This window comes from Molothrus aeneus, chromosome 1 (genome assembly GCF_037042795.1).
Source record: "Molothrus aeneus isolate 106 chromosome 1, BPBGC_Maene_1.0, whole genome shotgun sequence".
NCBI classification, from domain to species: Eukaryota; Metazoa; Chordata; class Aves; order Passeriformes; family Icteridae; genus Molothrus; species Molothrus aeneus.
In genome coordinates, this window is record NC_089646.1 from 112,584,213 (window position 1) to 112,602,629 (window position 18,417).

At 35.2% G+C, this 18,417-nt stretch overlaps 1 protein-coding gene across 2 annotated transcripts in view; it reads right to left on the bottom strand.

The window, feature by feature from the left end:
• Positions 1–1,641: 1,641 nt before the first annotated feature.
• The window catches only part of PCMTD1 (protein-L-isoaspartate (D-aspartate) O-methyltransferase domain containing 1), a 40,917-nt gene continuing 24,141 nt past the window's right edge, over positions 1,642–18,417 (bottom strand). The window contains exons 1-4 of one of the 2 annotated variants that reach the window (XM_066563069.1): positions 17,244–17,332; positions 9,083–9,254; positions 7,396–7,519; positions 1,642–4,423 (exon numbers count right to left, since the gene is read on the bottom strand). In XM_066563069.1, the coding sequence (XP_066419166.1) occupies positions 4,053–4,423; positions 7,396–7,519; positions 9,083–9,136 (549 nt within the window). In that variant the 5' untranslated portion in view covers positions 9,137–9,254; positions 17,244–17,332 and the 3' untranslated portion in view covers positions 1,642–4,052. Of the gene's footprint in view, positions 4,424–7,395; positions 7,520–9,082; positions 9,255–17,243; positions 17,333–18,417 lie in introns of those variants that run through there. The other variant, XM_066563062.1, reaches the window with a different exon arrangement.

The following is an 18,417-nucleotide window of genomic DNA, read 5'->3' on the forward strand; positions in this document are numbered from 1 at the left end:
CAGAACAGCAGGAAACCCTAATGAGTTATTTTTCAGCCAGGATAAAAAGGCTACCAAAATGGAAAGGAAATGCTTATAAAACAAAAAGCAGCATTTAGTGTGTACTGATACCTATAGTTCTGCTATCTTCTCTTTATTCTAAAATCATAGTTAGTCATGAATGCATGAAGTAGTGACAGAAAAAAATTCAGTGCCTTTGCTCCTTTCTAGCATGCAAGTATTCTGCAAAATATCCTAGCAAGGTATTACATAGATTCCTTGCTTGCAGCAGAAGACAGAGCTTTAAAAAGTTTCCTCTGCTTCCCTGACAATGCTCTTTAAAGCATCACAGAATGCAAAGGATAACAGAAAACTCTAGAGAGAAAATGCTGATAAGCACTGATAAATCAGAGTTAGATTCTTGCTTCCATACTGGCCAAAAATGTGGTACAAGCCTTGAAGTTAGCTTTACTTGAACAGAGTAATTCAACAAGTTGACAAGTACACTGTGAAGCCACAGAAGAAAAACAGGCACTGATCAAGCCAGTCATCTAAATTTTACTGAAGTTGTTTTACTAAAACATCACAAAAACCATACACCTTTAAAGCCTCACTGTTCCAGTTACACTCCAATGACCTTCTCAGAACAAGTTTATGGAAAACACCTCATACATGATTCAAGTGTTGTCAAAATAAGTAGCAGCTCATTAAAGTGAAGTTTAGTATATACACCTTTAGGAAGAACATAGAACACCACTCCTTTATCTTTTATAATTGATTAGTAAATCACAAAGCCTTCAGTTTTACTCAATTACATGAATGATGGAAGGCAACACTCTTGAGGACATATGGATAAATATTTAATGAGCTAAAAGAGCTTTAATCAGAACACAGCACATTTGATTACATTCCCTATTTGTTTTCAAACTGGCAGGCAAAGATGCATTTTAAAAAGTACTTCAGAGAAAAAGAGTACAGGATTAAAAAAAAAAAAAAAAAAACAAAAAACAAAAAACCTCCAGACTTAAGTTGCCTGCACTTGAACAAGCAACAGTACTCAGCCAAGCACCGCTGTTTAGGCTCACTGCAATGAAAACCACTCATTTAAAGTTTTTGGGAGGGAGGCAGCTGCTCAGTTTTTCCTGAATGATATGGGATTAAAAATTCACATCTTTTGAAAAGACTGCACTGGTCTTGGGTCCTTGTCCAGACCAAGGAAGATAAACCCCCCTGAAGTTCCAATTCATCACATCCTTTCTTACAGTCATCACAATTATAGGCTGCTCATCAGCCTACCTGACTTACCTTGAATCTTTCCTCTAACTGGCAATAAAATAAAGCTGCATCAAGAAGTGTGCAGTATGAAGTGTGACTCACTGGTTGCTCACCACCCTTGCAGCTCTTATCTTCAAGTTTTCCTTATTTGTTTTGACCCAGATAGCTGCTCAGTTGAGGATTAAAAAAAAATTCAGTATTTAGGAAAAAAACACAAAACATGGAAATGTTCTTCAGTATATAGCTCAAGTTTAGCTTCTGGGCTCTCCTGAGGAAACTCTCCACGAGTACTTCAAAAGTAGTTCTGGGACCAAAACAGCTTTCCCCATTTCATTAATAACATCTTATCTTTCAACCTTTGCAAAAATTCAAAATTTAGCGAGAATATATACTTCTGAAATTCAAGAATAGCCTTTATTAAGAGATTACTGACCTAATTATGAAACAATTTGTACCTGAATTTCCAAATAACTGAATGTACTTCCACAGAAACACAGAAATTCAAGCAAGCAGAAACCACAAAAAACCATTTTATTGCAACAATGTCCCCATCATCAAGTGAGATGGCAGAAATTAAATTTTAATTAATTTTGCGTTTCTACCTTTTTATTTATGTAAATATAAATTCAAGAGTGTAAAATAAATCCACATATAAAACACAGAGGAAACATTCTCTTTCAGTGACTCCAAAAAAAACTTACATACTGAAGATTCATGACAAGTCATCCACTGTCCATTTTTCCAAGTATACAGGCATGAAAGAATGCAGAAATTTATTCTCAAAAAGCATCCTGTATGAAGTCCTTGAAGTACTTAAGTAATATTTAGTAATTTCATTCTTGAGCTGATGGATGTAGATTCCAAGAAAGGAGACAAACATCTCAAACTTCAGATTATTTAACCTCCATCTAAAATAACCCATTTAAAACAAGATTATGTTCAATTCTTATAGCTGAAGCACACAATTACTTTATTAGTATCATTATTTTGGAAAACTATTTCTTATATGGTTTTCCTGCTTTTAAAATAAAGTCAGAATATTTATTTCAAATACTTTTGCTTACTTATGCAGTAAATATATTGCGGAAAGTAACTCCACATGCTGGTACAACAGGCCTTCATGAAATTCCATTTAAACATTACTATGATGTACCTTAAAAACAGGGACTACAGCATGAAATGCACCAAAAAGAGTCAGTGTCATGGGACTGTGTCTGACCTTCCTTCTCAGATGCAACAAAATGCTAATGTATTTTGAAGTAAATATTGGACTGCTAGACCATACGGATACTAGTTGGTTATAAATATTTGGAATAGGAACATTTACTGCTTTAGAAATATGTGATTATTTTGTTCATTGTTTTACACAAAAATAAGTGTCACCAGTATTACAAAATGTATCCTGGGGGATATTTCAATGGGAATGTTTTTCATTGGGTCTAACAAGCATACATTTCCTATGACTGTGGTTTTTAATATGTATCACATGCCAAGTTCTTAATAAACTTTTTACCCTCATGGTTATGTTACAACAGAATGAAGAAATTAAGATGGTAAAACCAAAGTTAAAAATGAGAACTGCAAATAACTTCACAACTAGAAGAGGAAAAAATCACTGAAGGATTTAAATCAGCACTATTGTGGGTCCCCACAGTTGCACTGCTACTCTTAGGTTTCCAAAAGATGCATATGATTTTATAAATATTTTTGTGCTAAGAGCCATGCTCAGAAACAAAATATAGGCTGGCACAAGTCTACCTTCTTGGAGATGCATGTTAAGTATAAAATTCACTTACTAAAGTGCATTTGCTGAACAAATTCTAAGTTCTACTATTATAGCTATCCCAATAAGCAATACAAACTAAACTTTGTTGAAATTCTACCTCTACTTAAAAGCAGTAAATATAGATGACTGAAATCTAAATTACAATCTTGAATTACCAAACTTTTTGACTCAATGCTGTGAGCTCTAGAAATAAATGTAGTGTCCTATACTTCCCACAAATGAGGAATTGCCTCTAGTTAGAAATACTGACAGTGTAGAATGGAGTTAAGTATAAGCAGAGCTGAAGTAAGCATTGCTTCGCTTCTTATTCAACACGGCGTTTCTTTAAGGCTCTGAGAGAAGCTGTTAGTTGTCACAAGATCTTTTGGCAAAAGATAAATGCAGAAGTAGCAGGGTCATCTGCCATTTCAGAACTTGTATTTTCATATTTCACTAAAGCCAGCTCATTCAGTGTCTGTATACATTTATTGCACTTGTGTTGTTGGAATACTCTATACCAACATAGTAATAATGATTGCAACAAAGCCATAGTAAAATAAACTTTTAAAGGGTCTGATTTGGACATTAGAAGGTAAGTGTCTGCATGTTTAAAATGTTTCCCTAATAGTAATAAATACAGACAAATTGCTCATCAAGTCAGATGCACATGTTTAACCAATTATTTAGCAATATAAAATTTCACTCATCCTTTTATCAATACAAATCTGTTAGGGATCAAAAAAAGACTTACCATGCAAAATATTGATTAGTGCTGCATAATGGAATATATATTTCTATCAGAGTTAAAACAGCATTTTCAAAATTTAAAGAAAAATAGACTTTTAAAAAGGGATTCTACTGTCGAATGCAAGTCTTCCTTGTAGCAAAGACAAGATAGAGACAAGTTACCATTTATCGCTGTACTTCAGTCTTGATGAAAGACTAATAATAACTGTCCACCTACTTCTTAATAAATGCTACATTTTCAAGAATAAAGGAACTATCAGTAGGCATTATTTCTACTTAAAACAAGTTATTTTTCTCTGTAATAGGTCAAGTATGCTTTTAAAGATTCGGGTAATGGTAGACTCATAATTTTCTCCCTCAACAGATTTCGAGGAGGCTCTTCTGGCTTCAAGGCCTCACTGTGATCTTTTTCCTCCTCCTCTTTGTTATCATCTTCCATTCTTTCATCTTCTTCACTATCTGGAGGCTGAGGAATGAGCTGATTACCAACAAACACATAGGTGTTAATCCTGCGTCTACGACATCTCCTCCGTTTGCGTTTCGGAGGAGCCTTCTGAGCAATACCCTTGGCTTTCATCTCCTCGTTTATGAAGTTTCTAAGAGTGCGTCTGATATATATCCGAGCTAGGTCCTGGAGGTTCCTAACAGCACATGGAGCTAAAATGAAAGAAAAGTAAGTTGCACTAAGTGAAATTTCCCTTTAGCAAAGATACCCCAAACTAGCTGCAAGGCAGTGAGACTAATGTTGAAAAACAATTCAATTGAAATTTTCTTAAATGATACAGTGTGCAAATGATACAAGGTTAGATAGCATCACCTTGACCCTGTGGCACAGTCCAGGAAACAAAGAGATCTTTTAACAGATGTGCAAGAGAAGTAGTAAGCATGAACAGATCACCAAAATAAATTTAAAAAATTATAAAACAAGTATCATCACTTTTTAGCAACTGGCATGTCTTGGCACCTACTGCTACCACAGTCAAGATCCTGTTGTGGGAAAACAATTTCTACCCCTCTGCCATATTTGTTTAAAGCAGTGCCTTTCTTCTGCCTCCTCCTTCTGATCCCTTCCTAGTGAATCTAACTGATGAGGGAGGGACATGTGTAATTCACAGGTGACAAACCAGATAAGCCACCTGTATCTTTGCAGCAGAAGAAGAATTAAAATTACTAAAGTCCTAAAGGCAGAAAAACCCAAACCGACAAGTAAAAAAAAAGCCAAAACTATGTTTTCCAATGACAGCCAGGTGATGACAAAATACTGCTTGGCTGCTGGACACCTGCCGTAGATGAGCTATGGATGGCTAATTCCAAGGAAAACTAAACCAAAAAAGCACACCAGCCAAAGCTGAAACTTGTTCAACTTGTCACTTCCTTCCTGTACAGAATACCATAAAATTAACAGGGACTTCAGCAAAGAAGAAGTCACTGAAGAAGTAATTTCAAAAATTACACTTCCAGAAAATGCATTCAGCTATAAAAGCTACTGATATAGCTTTATTGTTACATGCAATGACTTCAGTTGCAGACTAATTAATTTATCTGTCACAGAAAGGATATTAACACTGACAATACTGATTTCAGGTCATGCCAAAGAGATGGGGGAGGAGAAAAAAAGCCCCATTTCTTCGGTATAACATCAGCTCAAAATTCAAGAACAGTACCCTATCTAACCATCCAGAACACATTTGTAAGTTCAGGTGAAACAAACTATGATTGCAGATTGTATGCCAATTATAACAAATGCTAGCATTTTTAATGAGAAGAACAGGATGCAAAATTTTAGATATTTACTGTCCATGTATTTCCATTTGTCTGCTACCACTGAACTGCATCCTAACCTGTAACTACATTGATAAAATGAACCTTTTAACACTGCCTCTGTAGTTTTATACAAAAAAAGACTACTTTGAGAATGGCTGACAGATATTTTACATATAAGAGTTATTTTAGTCTATTAATGTAACAATACACATGTGTCAGAGAGCATCCAAGGGTTGTCCAAAGTATGGCACAGACTGTACATTTACTTAGTAATGACATCTACAAACTCTGGCTAAAATTACAGAAGAAGCATGTTGACTATTTTGAACTTTTAAGATAAATTATAGGCCTATGGACTTGAAACAAATAGACAACGTTACTAAAAAAGAGAAATTGGCTAAATTTTTTTTGTTGAGGTTCAGCACACTCCTTTTCATACCTCCTGCCCCTTCCATGTACACCCAACACACCCACAAGAACACTTTTGCTTTATTTTAAACTTTTTTAATAAAACCAGATCCACCTGAGCAGTGGAAAGAAGCCTATCTCACTAATCTCATTTTATAGTGCAACTTCAAGCCTCTAACTCTTTTTTCTTTTAAATGTGAACAATACCACATTTGGTTATTTTTTCCTCTTCTCACTAAAACTTCATTTTGAAATTATAACACAGGAAACACCTTTCTTGTACTACCATTCAGCTCTGACTGTCCATGGTCTGCACTCCTCATTACGAAAATTTAGGAATATTGATAGAAAATCCTCTTTTGTTCCAGGGAATTAGACTGTATAAAATCATTGCAAAGTTTGACTAGCCACCTCTGTATTTCATCATTAGATATAACACAACCTATGCATTATGGATGGAACAGAGGAAAAAATAATCTTGAAGTAGTAAATTAGTTTCAGGAAATGACTTCTGAGGGCTCAAACCAAGAATTAAAACAAGAAAAATTATTTGTTTATGCATAGGAATAGATTATATAAGGACATTATCTTCATATTTTGCATAAAAATATTAAAAGTACCTAATGTATGTAAGCAAGCTCACACTCAAAATTAATAGCCAGATCAGCAGTTACAGGCAATTCAAGCTGACAGGACATCCTGGACTCCTGAAGGGCTTATATCAGTTTCACAGTTAAAACATGTTAACTTTTGGGCTCTTTGTTTGGTTTATTTAATTTCCCACATGCTACCATAGCTCTGTGTCCTACTCCTAGCCCTGACAACTCTGACAGAAAACTTCAACTCTACACTTTTCTTTGTCAGCTTTTTCTCCTTTCCTGTTATCATCCTATCTTAGCATTTGGGAAGAGGTGTACTTCCAAAGACTCTCTAAATACCTTTACTACCTCTGCTCAAAACATTGCAGCTAGAAAGCCAATCCCAGTGACTAATAACAAACAGCTAGGTATGTCTATATCCACTGCACACAGACATAAAGCAAACTTGGGCTTATTAATATCCTATCATACCACAGCCCCAGTTTAGACCTCTTCCTTCCATTTCAGGGGGAAGAGGAAAAAAAAAGAATTTCTCTCATAGACCACAAGTAAGTTAGCACTGTGAAGGATGTTAATATTAGCATCCTTCTAGTTTATCTATACTACTGTAATAGAGAAACTGAACTTAAAAGGAAAAGGTGGCCGGAAAAGAAGCTGGAAGCATTCTATGACTTAAATTATTAACTTCAATTCAGAATATTAATTGTGAAACAACACAGACCACACACCAGGAGCACAAAAACGTTATCAGTGAGCTATTGCTTGCTAAATGGAATGTTTCTACAGCACAGCCTCTCAGTTTCCAACATGAGACACTGTAACATCCCTGCAAGCCAAAGTGAGGGATCACAAACTTACGCAGTCCTACAGTGTCATGTTTGCCGTTGTCATTTCTGTTTGGTTGCACTAGTGGAGCAAATGAAACAGCAAGGATATTCTTACTTTCCCATGTGTTCTGTCCTGTTCTCAAGATCTGTGTTAGCTGCAAAACAAAACCAAAATAGATCACTGGTTACAATTTTGTCATAGTCAATACTATTCAGATTGGTTTCAAACACACTGCTTTTTTCCTTTTTTTTTTAAATTAAAGAATTAAGGCTGTTTTACGAACAAAAAGCACTTTGATAATCCTTGAAATATCACTTGGTCACCAGAGTACTAAATAAGGGTCTTTTGTAATGGGAAGAGATGCAGCTGGAAAACTAAGGCCCTAAGGTGAAAACTAAGGTAAGTTTTGTTTTTTCTCATTTTTCCAGAAGATCAAAGAATACTTTAGATTGGAAGCAACCTCTGGAGTCCTACCCTCCTCCTTGAACAGGGTCAATTTCAAAGTCAAATTAGAATCTTTTCTGATTAAGTGAAAAAAGATCTAGGACGGAGATTCCCCACCTGTCTAGGTAACCCGCTGTAGTGTTCAACCATTCTTACTATGAAAAACTGTCTTCCTTATTTGCAGGCAGAGAGCTCCCTTGCTGCCAGTCTGTAATGTTCTTTCAGTATCCTGTGCACCTGTGAGGAGAACTGGACTCCTGTCTACCAGATAAACTCCCCACCCTTTCAGGAACGCAACAGGAATTAAACATTTCCTTAGCGTCTTTCTGCAAGCTAGATTATCTCAGATCTTGTAGCTGCTTCTCATACTTTATATGCTCTAAGCCCCTATCCATTTGTATATAAGGTAAAAATAGTCACGCTTTAAATTTCTCTCTGAATTTGTGACTACTTTTAACTTGAATTCTATCAATTTCAACTGACAGTATCCTAGCTGAATAAATGATGGAATTATTTATAGAACAGAATCATGCAAGCTACGCTTAAATTCCTTTGGTATTTTAAGAAAGCAGATCAATAAAGTGAGAATTCTGTTTTGAAAGTAAAGTAACTAACATGCTTATCAACAAGAATTTTAGTAATTATCTGTATTTAGGAGGACATCAACTTAAGTCACATGATGTGCCTTTTTCAATCTCCTTATTAGTAAAACAGGGAGAGTAATACTTACCATTGAGAAGCCTTTTGAGGTCTAAGAATGAAAAGTGATAAAACTGTGAAGTATTATTAAAATAATATGCCCCTGTCTGAAAAGCATTACATCTAATATGGAAAAGCAACACTGAAAACTGCTGTGAATACAGACATATTTTTCCTTTGTTTTTTTCCTCCCTTTGCAATGTCCCACTAGTCATAGTTATTTTCTATTCTTTGAAATCCATTCTCCTGGTTTAGAGGTGGTTTCTTTGTTTTGATGTACTGACTGAAAATGTCTGTGTGGTAGAGAGATTTCAAAGCAGTTCTGGTATAACACACAGGAAATAGCATGAAACAGACTGTTAAAAGCAGGATATTGATGCTTTCCTACTAATTTAAGAGAAAAATATTCAATACTTCATTAAAAAGATTAGTATCTGCTAAACTGCAACAATACATCAAATCAAGGTATCAATAGTTGAATGTTAACTTAGTCAAATATATATTCAAAAGCATTCTTTAAATTACATATTTCTCATACTAGAAGATAAAAAGGGGAAATTGTCACTAAAGTCACCTGATCTTCTATAGGCATTACTAAAATGCCTCCAACTTTCAATAAAATTTTCATGTAGTTTTCATGGTCTTTCTGGACTCCAGCTCCACAGTAAATCCGGTCATACTGATGACTGTCTGAGGCTATTTCCAAACAATTACCAACCACAAAGGCAGGTTCACAGAACTCAAATCTAAGGAGAAGAAGAAAAAAAGAAAGAGGGGACACATTTCAAATTAGGATTTTTAAGAAAAGCCAGTCCAGATAAAGACAGAAAAATATATTTCATATCTTCTCTTATATCATGAAGAATGATTAGCATACATAATTTAAAAGTCTGTATTAAGACATTACTTGGAAAATAATCTGGTTTTTTTCTGCCACATCAAGGACCACTGAAGAAAAACTCTTGCAGTTACAATTATGTATTATGCAAAACAGAGAGACCTTCAAAACACCACCTTCCTAACTACAAGCAAGTAGATTAATCTAAAGAAATCTTAAGCTATATGGTACAACTGCTACTAAAACAGTATGCTTATCAACAATAAGCTGTTGAATAAACATTGAAAAATTTAATTTCCTAGCAGCTCCCCTCAATTTTCTTTCAGTTAGGGTCTATTTAAAAGCTCTTTTTTCTCTACCTCCCAATTTTCCACCTTGAGCCCAATCCACTTTTCCCCAAAAAGTAATTCAGTGCAAAAGTCTGACATTTTTTTGACCACATGCAAAGCAAAAAATAGAAGATTCTTTATCTCGGAAACATCTCATTTTCTTCAGTAAATGGAAGTAATACAACTGCATTTTAGTGGACCAAAGTATACAACACAAGTTGAAAGGACTGTAGGTGTTCTCTGTCACTGCATAGAACACCAAAGGAAAAATGTACAGGGCAGTACTTTATTGCTAAAGCTGCATGAATTCGCCACAACACTGTTATTTGCTGACATTTTTAAAGCTCTGAAGCATGTTACTGCTTTAGCTGTTAACACCATAATAAAATCTACCATTTTGTAAAAAAATTCATTGAGCGAGTAACTGTACCTCTTCCCCAAGCACTTTATATATAAAAGGAGAGGTTACAAAGTAGCTCATTGAAAGGATTTATTATTTTCTTTGAAAAAAAATATTACATAAAACCTAACACCCTTGCTGTTGCATGAAAAAGTTCATAAACTTCATCTGGCAGTATTAAAGTCCAATGCATCTCAAACAGCATCCAGAAGGAATGAATTTTTCTAGCAACTACAAATACATGTAGCCATTTTATGAACTTTATGGCTGACCATCAATGGAAAATAATTTTGCTTGGCTAGCATTAGTAAACCCCATTACAATACCTGACAACATTCAAATCAATATTTTTTCGGTTACAGTAAAGTTGGCAACTTTCACTGCTTAGGGATGAAGCCTGTAAGGCTTGGCTGACTTTCTCATCTAGAGTGCTGCCATTAAGAAATCAGGAAATCGAAATTTTTGCTGGAAGTGTATTTTTCTCTCCAAGTTGGGATGCTTGATCTTGAAAATACTCCAATGCTTCTTTCTTTGACTAGTCCAGACCAAACCCAGAATCTTTTTATAACAATTGCATGGTTCTCTCTCATGCACTTCTTGAAGTCAACAGTCCACGTTTTCTCTTCCAAATCCAGAGGGAGAGGGGAAAAAAAAGAAAGCTACAAACAACACTGGCCAATTGAAGATAAAAAAGGGAGATGGAAGTGGAGTAGGGATAAATTGCCTTGTTGCACAAACTGAGAAGGTAAAGCTAGATGAGCCAGAACCGAAGCTGAAATAATTCCAGATTAACACAGAAAGATCTAGAAATACATTAGACAAGGCAGAAAATGAAATCCAAGACACTGATCAATCTGCTGAAGAAGCAAATCTCATTCCAAATGCACTCGGGCTATCATATTCCTTCCTACATTTTCTACATTCCACACACAGGTCAAACAGGCACTTTTTGCTATAGTTTTCATTTCAGATTACCTGCACTTTAAATCAAGCATTAACATATCAATTTAATTTGAAAGACTGAGCAAAGTACTTTTGTGGGCTTAAAAAGTAAAGGAGGAAGGGGGAGGGGGCAGGGAGAGAATGAAGATGGTATTTTTCCAAAAGGCATTTTTAAATCTCCACACAGTCCTTGGTTAGTTTTAAAAAAATGAAGATGGCCTCCCTGCCAGCCCACCCCCACAACCTTCAACTTCTTACCTTCTCAGAATGCTCCTATAAAACCTACCAAATTTATTACCAGATAATCCTGTTTCGTCTACTAGAAACCACCCTAAAAGCTCATGATTCACTGGTCAAACCCTGTTAAAACAAATAGGACCACCAAACTATCCAAGGAATACAAGACACAACAAAACCCTATGAAACATTCCCCAGACACAAAATATACATGAGCTGAGGACAAAAATCCACAGTAGTCTTTACTAATATAGTAAAAGCTGAAAATAAAATATGTCATTTAGCTCTGCAGCTTGCAATCAGAAGGGCACAAATTCCAAATAAAGACACAGAAGCAAACTTAATACACTTGTAAGAGTAAGATGGGTTAAGCACTAGAGACTAACTCTGTCTATAGGCACTTTGGATTGTCTGGACTGTGCTCCCTCCACACTATTAGCAGAGTTTTGAGAAGACACAAATCTCATGACCACAACAGGTGCTCATTTGTTATTCAATTTATTTCAAAAAATACCTTCTTCCTCCACATAGTTTTTCAGTTAGTTTCAAGCCAGTCTGTCAACAGGTGGTCTTCCTGACAGACTCATTTCTTGCAGCAAAACTAAACACTTTATGGACTAGGTTACATGTAATTTCTGAAGACACCTCTTTAGTCCATGTCAGATGAAAAATGAGATCTAATCAGCTCCTCTGGCTGTGCAATGCTCACCCCCAGCTGGCCTGAATTGGTATGCTAGCTGCCGGTCTGCTGCTACTTCACAAACTGCCACATGTAATTCTCTGGTGTCCAGAAAGGTAAAAGTAGGTGGTAGAAGAAATGGGAGGAAAAGGTGATAAACTGTCTCTGGTAACAGCAACCTGCCTGTTTAAAAGCCAATTCCTCTTCATTTGTGCTTCTCACAAAATTATTCAGAAATAACTGTTTCATGTGTTAGGGTATGAACAGTGACTCATACCAGATACACCAGAAATACAAGAAAAGCATACTGCTTTCCTGCTTGGTAGAGCATCATGGAGTTTTCATGGACATAGACTCATACAGTTGAGTTATAGAACAGTGAATCTTGCCCCTCCACACTCCCATGAAACACAGAACTCTCTGGAGATGCAGCAATACTCTTTCCCAGATCCCTAAATCTTAAGATGATTTTGATTATACACACACCTCTGAATCAGAAAGAGCTGATAAAGATATGTACCATTTTCTTGTATTTCCAATCCAGTAATAAGAGATGACCTTCGAACACAGACTGAAGTATAATTCTGAAAATTCTGCTAACTTGCCTATGCAATTTTTAAAAAAAGTAAAATTTAAATTGGTTTTACTCAGGTACATAAGACCCCATCAATTGATCAGGAAAATTATTTAAAACTTAAATATAAAGGTTCTACAAATACAAGGAAGTATTTGGTTATTTAGAATACCTACCAGACACATCAAAAGCATGCTAGTCTTACAGCAGGAAAGTAGTATCAATCATATTAGGTCAAGTTTCATTTTTTAACAATCAAACCCCAATTCTTTTAGCACTAAGTGTTGCTACAGCCAGAAAGTTTCTTTTATTCCTATTGCATCTGGGGTATCAAAACAGACCAGATATTACACTTCATTCTGCGTTACATGGAGCTATCTTTTATCAATATTGATGAAAATAAAATTGGTTATTGCTTCAACACACAGTATTGACAAACATATACTATAACTATCAAGAAGAGCTAGTATTTCACTTAAACATTTTGTTTATTTCCAAGCTGAAATGTAACTAAAAATTGCCATATGTTCTTTAATGTTTGTTCACCTCTACCACGTGACCAGGGTGGCTTTACAGAGATTATACTGGTAACATGAAAAAAACGATTTCACACACCAGACAACAAAAAGAAGGGAAAAAAGTGTTGGAACTATCTGGAAAAGTTTAGTCACTTCAGGTTCTTCAGTTGAATCTGCTATCTTGATTGCAAGAGAACCAACAGCAAAGAAAACAGAAATTAAGAGTTCCCATTACAGATAACATGGCAACAGAAAATCTCTGTTTAAACAAACACGTGCCACAGAATAAATTTAAGCACACACATATCACATGTAGCAATGGCCCAAGATAACCAAGCAGTTCCAAGCATGTAAGACTTTTGCATGGAATGGGCATTTCAAGTTCAAGGCAAAGGTACTTTTCTTCCAGCTAAATTAAAAAAAAAAGGCAAATCTGTAGAATTTAAAGTGAGTTTTTGCCTTTGCTGTAGAAACTTAAGAAAATTATCAAGTAATAGATTGTAACTGCCCATGTTTTTAAGTTAGATTCCCTATAGTTAGCAACACAGCAAAGTATCACTACAGTAATAAAATAAACAACCATTTAAAACATTTACAGCAAAGATCTAAGGTTAAGTTTGTTGCTCTTGTATCCATATCCACCAATCTAGTATATGTGTAATAGCAAAATACTAAATAATGAAGCTGGAGAGTGTAACACTAACCTACCATGGTAGCAGGGATTTTTTACAAGGGGATTCACTTAGGGTTGGTCCTAATATGACACCCACCCATGAACCCTACCTTTAATTACTTCCAGCTCTGAATATGTACAGGACACTTCTTGGGCCAAGCTCTTCCACCTATACAACCTCTATGAATGCAGGATGTTATGCTGATGTCTTGTGAAGATGAAACTAGGTGCAAGGAGATATAGATTGTCTCCTTTTTTGTTGTTTTAAGTGGTAAACATATATGATTTTTTTAGAAAAAAGAACAAGGTAAATAACATTGGAGAAAAATATCAAGTAATTTGAAGGAAAAAAAAACCAAACCTGTCAGCATCCACAGATTTGTATCTGAAGGAAACAGTAAAATATATTATGAGATTTTAAAAAGCAATATGGGGGAACCACTTAAAACGATTTTGTCTACAAGAAGAATTATTTAGTTCTTAACACTAGCACAACTCCAGCTACATTTTACACATCTCAACTACTACATTCACATCGAAATATCATCTGACAGTACACTTCTGCCCATCCCCATAATTACTAACCACATTCACATCTCTCAGCTTACTGTTTACAGCCCTTACAGAAAGTAAATCCATGTCAGCATGAATTTAGTATGCTTTTTTCCCATCCATACACATTTCCTTTAGTTGGTCAACTCAAAGCTCTAAAAGCCTGAATTCATATTCAGTACCATCAATCTGCTTTAAGTAATTCCCTTCCAATGTGAAATTTATTTAAATTTATTTAAATTTAGGGCACAAAGGACTACCATTCAACTTTATTAATGTATAAGAAAAGGTTGGCAAATTGTTAACATTTGTCATGTGAACTACCGTGACACTACTTGAGAAGAAAGAATTTCACATAAATCTTTGTGGGGGAAAAAAAAACCCAAAACAACATATCTTAATAAATATTTCAAAACAGAATAGAAAATCCAGCATAAGAACTCATGGAATTAGCTTTACATCAAACTACCCTTAAACCACCAAGCACATTAATAACCAGACATTAAAATGAATCTGCAAAATGCGTAGAGTCTGAAAATATATGATAAAACATTAAACAATTTTCCTTACTGTGATGAGGAAGTAGCACTTACTTTTTGTCCCATATACTAATGCACTTTCACTCTAGTTCCAATATACTGCTGACTACACTTTACAAAAATGGGAAGCGTAGAAAGAAGGAAACAAAATTTCCACCAGTTCTGGCACATTTGTTTGTGAAAAGAAACAAACCCAAAAACTGGTGTATAAAGCTATGGCAGTTGTAGAATGAGTTGCCATGCTGTGTTAAAGACAAAGACTGAAAAGCTACACATCATTTAACCTAGAAAGGTGTGGCTTCTTTGTGCAGTTGCATTAAGAATACAATCTCAGAGGCTCCTTTATATCAAACAACAATTTCCTAAATCAGTAATCTTACTCCAAGCATTCCTAGAACCTAATGTTTAAACACTGATGTATTCGCTGAAAGAAACCTTAAAGAAGTTTTCAGATAATTTAGTAAATTTTTCAGGTTTCAAAACTTTCCTTTTTGACAATAACAGATGAATATTCATGTGGCTTTATGTGATATAACATGCCACAAGAACATGAAACAGATTAATGAAATACTTTTAGATTTCCATTAAGTCTCTCTCATTTCACTTGACTGTGAAAGTGCTTTAGATATAAAGGTAAACAATTTTTAGAGAGTGTTTATTCTTTTCCTATGAAGTGGGGCAGTATCAGGCCAAGATAGCAAGCTCTTTCCACCCTTTCTCAAGCTTTTTCTCCATTGTTTATTCTATCTTATTTAAGCATTTTTCCAAGCTCTCTGAACTAGTCTTTGGTTCCTTTATAAATTCATATTCATGTATTTCTAGCATGTTTTGCTGAGAAGTTACACACATTTCACCCACTAGTATTATTGATATCTTTTGCAGGTATACTAGAAATACGAGAAAACAAACAAATTAAAATATTAAATCTTTGAAAACTTCTCACTGTAGACTTCATTTTAAGTCCCTGACATCCAATTACAACAGTAATTTTAATTAGCATTACTGTAATAGCCAATAGTGATGCTGGCAAAATTTCTATTAAATACTTTTGTCCTGGACATTATTTCAGCTTATTTCAGCTTCTAGGCAATGCTATAGGGATAGTGGGAAATCTGTATCTCTACCTCCCTTATACTCGTCATTTTTCCATCTCTGAATAAAACTGTCTTGCTTCTTAGCTATCTTGTTCATTATTTCTGATATTATCATCAGTTTCATTGAGTGGACCAAAGCACATTATTCAATTACTTCTGAAGAAAAAGTCAACCATCCTAATGTCAAAGTGCTTAAAAATACTTATGACTCATGACACTCTTCTTGGAACACAGATTTACAAAATTTAACCTTAATAATATAACTTCATCATATTATATCTAAATTTTGGTAGTAAAATGAAAAGTAATACTGAAGGAATACTTTTCAGCAATTCCACAGAGAATATTAGGAAAAGTGAACGGGCATAGCGAAGCAAGAAAAAAATTGTCAGTTCAGTTTATTGTAAAGGCCCTATGATACCCATGGAAAAAGTCTAGAGAAAGATTTGTCTCTAACAAAAACGAGAAAAGTATTTTCTTTCTATTTTTACTGAAGCAGAAAATTATTTTATACGTTGAAAAAGTCTTATTTTCTACTGTGGATTTTTGTGAAACAACAGCTTTTTTAGGAGCAATATACCAAGTATTGTCATCACTTGTTTTAATGTAAGAAAAGTTTTAAGTACTATCAAAACTTGTAGACATAAGAGATTTCCAAGGACAGTGTCCACTACAGGATTTATTTTTTAAAGGTATTTCATTTCTTGTTGTCAGGGCAAGAATATTTATTTTTATTACTATCAAATACTTGGAAAATGTAGGTTTAGGTCCTTCCCAGGTAAGAGCAGATTCAATTGTCTTTGGAGCCTTCTGGTTTACAAGGTAAAGAACAAGAAGTACTATTTCCCTCACACCTCTAAATAAATAAAATGACTGTGTTTCAAGCCCCTATTTTCCTTCCCTTTTTGTTTAACATAACCTCTGGCATCAAAGAATCCCACTGCCTGTGTTGCTCTGATTAGATTAAATCTCAACAAGAATTCACTCACTACTAAAAAAGCATTATTTACCCTATTTGAAATTAAGTTATCAGTAATATTTAAACTGAGAAAGTAATCAGTAAGTTTTGGAGACAGTCTGCTTTTTCCTGCTTAGATTTTTACAGCAATCACTAGCCAGCTGACCAGCAAGAAGGAGCTCTATTTTTCTTTGTGTGTACACCAGGGAATCACCTTTCAAATCTAATTTGATTTAAAAAGTGAGCCTTTAGAATCCTATCAGTAGCCTTACATTTCAATGAAGAAAAACATTCTACTGGAAGATGTTCTTTAATGCCAACACAATCTCCTACAGGACTTCAGGATGGAGTTTCACCCATAACAGTTATCCCAGAATTAGTACTAGGGTTCTTGACACTTACCATTGAAGTGGATTCTTTTGATCCTGAGAAGGGTTGGTGATTTTCTTTCACAGCAGGGACTTCACCAGCTTACCCACGTTTGGGTTTTGATAGGGTGCTAGAAGATGGGCAACCTAGCCTTGCCCTGGGGCTCTCTCTCCAAGCTGGATATTCTAGGTCTAGAAGTTGAATGGGAGCAGAAAAGACAACACATTCCCCTTCAATAAACAGGTGAAGCGGGGCCTGGTACTTGAACATACGTGTTTTAGATAGAGCCTTCTTAAGGAATGATTCTTTTCCCCTTAATTGGCATGCATTCTCTGAAGGCTTCAAGAATGAAAGAGAGCTTTACATGTATTTCACACACAAAGAATTTTCTTTAGTCTATACCTAAAATCTTTGTACCTCAACCATCATGACACTTTCAGATGTTTTCAAGAAAGAACTTCTCCTTTGCTTTTACTGGCAAACATACATCATCAAGTCCATCAAGGCAGCATTTTATCTTTCAGAATGCACAACTCCACCTCCATTTAGATCAAAACTGTTTTTATAGATTGGTGGGATATGGATACAGATACAAGTAATTACTGAAATTATTTGAAACAGGTATTTGAGAACTCTTCTTCTGATGAGTAATTCCAGAGGCCAAAAGTGAGATAAGACAAGCTATCAGAGACAGCCCTCCCTTTAGGCTGAGTCTCAAATCCTTCTGGACATGCTAACTTTATATACTGTCAGGTTTCTGGTGAAGTACCTTACCTGAATCGTAGAGAAGTAAACTTGTCATTTTACTTCAATAACATTATTATCAGGAATCAAAAAAGCAAGTTAAACTGTATTACACAGCACTGGAACATTCCCCCATACAAATGGCATAAAAGAAATATTCCATCTTGTTTTATTAGGCAAGAACCCACCTAAATCATCATGATCCACCTCTACACAGAAGTCAGATGCAAAACCAATTGCCTATTACTCAAAGGAACAAAGTTACAAAGTGTTTATTTATGATCCAAGCTGAATCTCTCCATGTACCTACCCATAAGTTTAAAGTTGTGGTTTGTGTTTCAAAAGCAGAATGCTTAGAACATTCAAATCAGACTGCAGAACTCAATACACTAAACAAAGAATGCAGGGAAGTGGCAAAGCAAAGCTTCACTGAAGTTCCCATTTGTATAACTCCATAATTGCC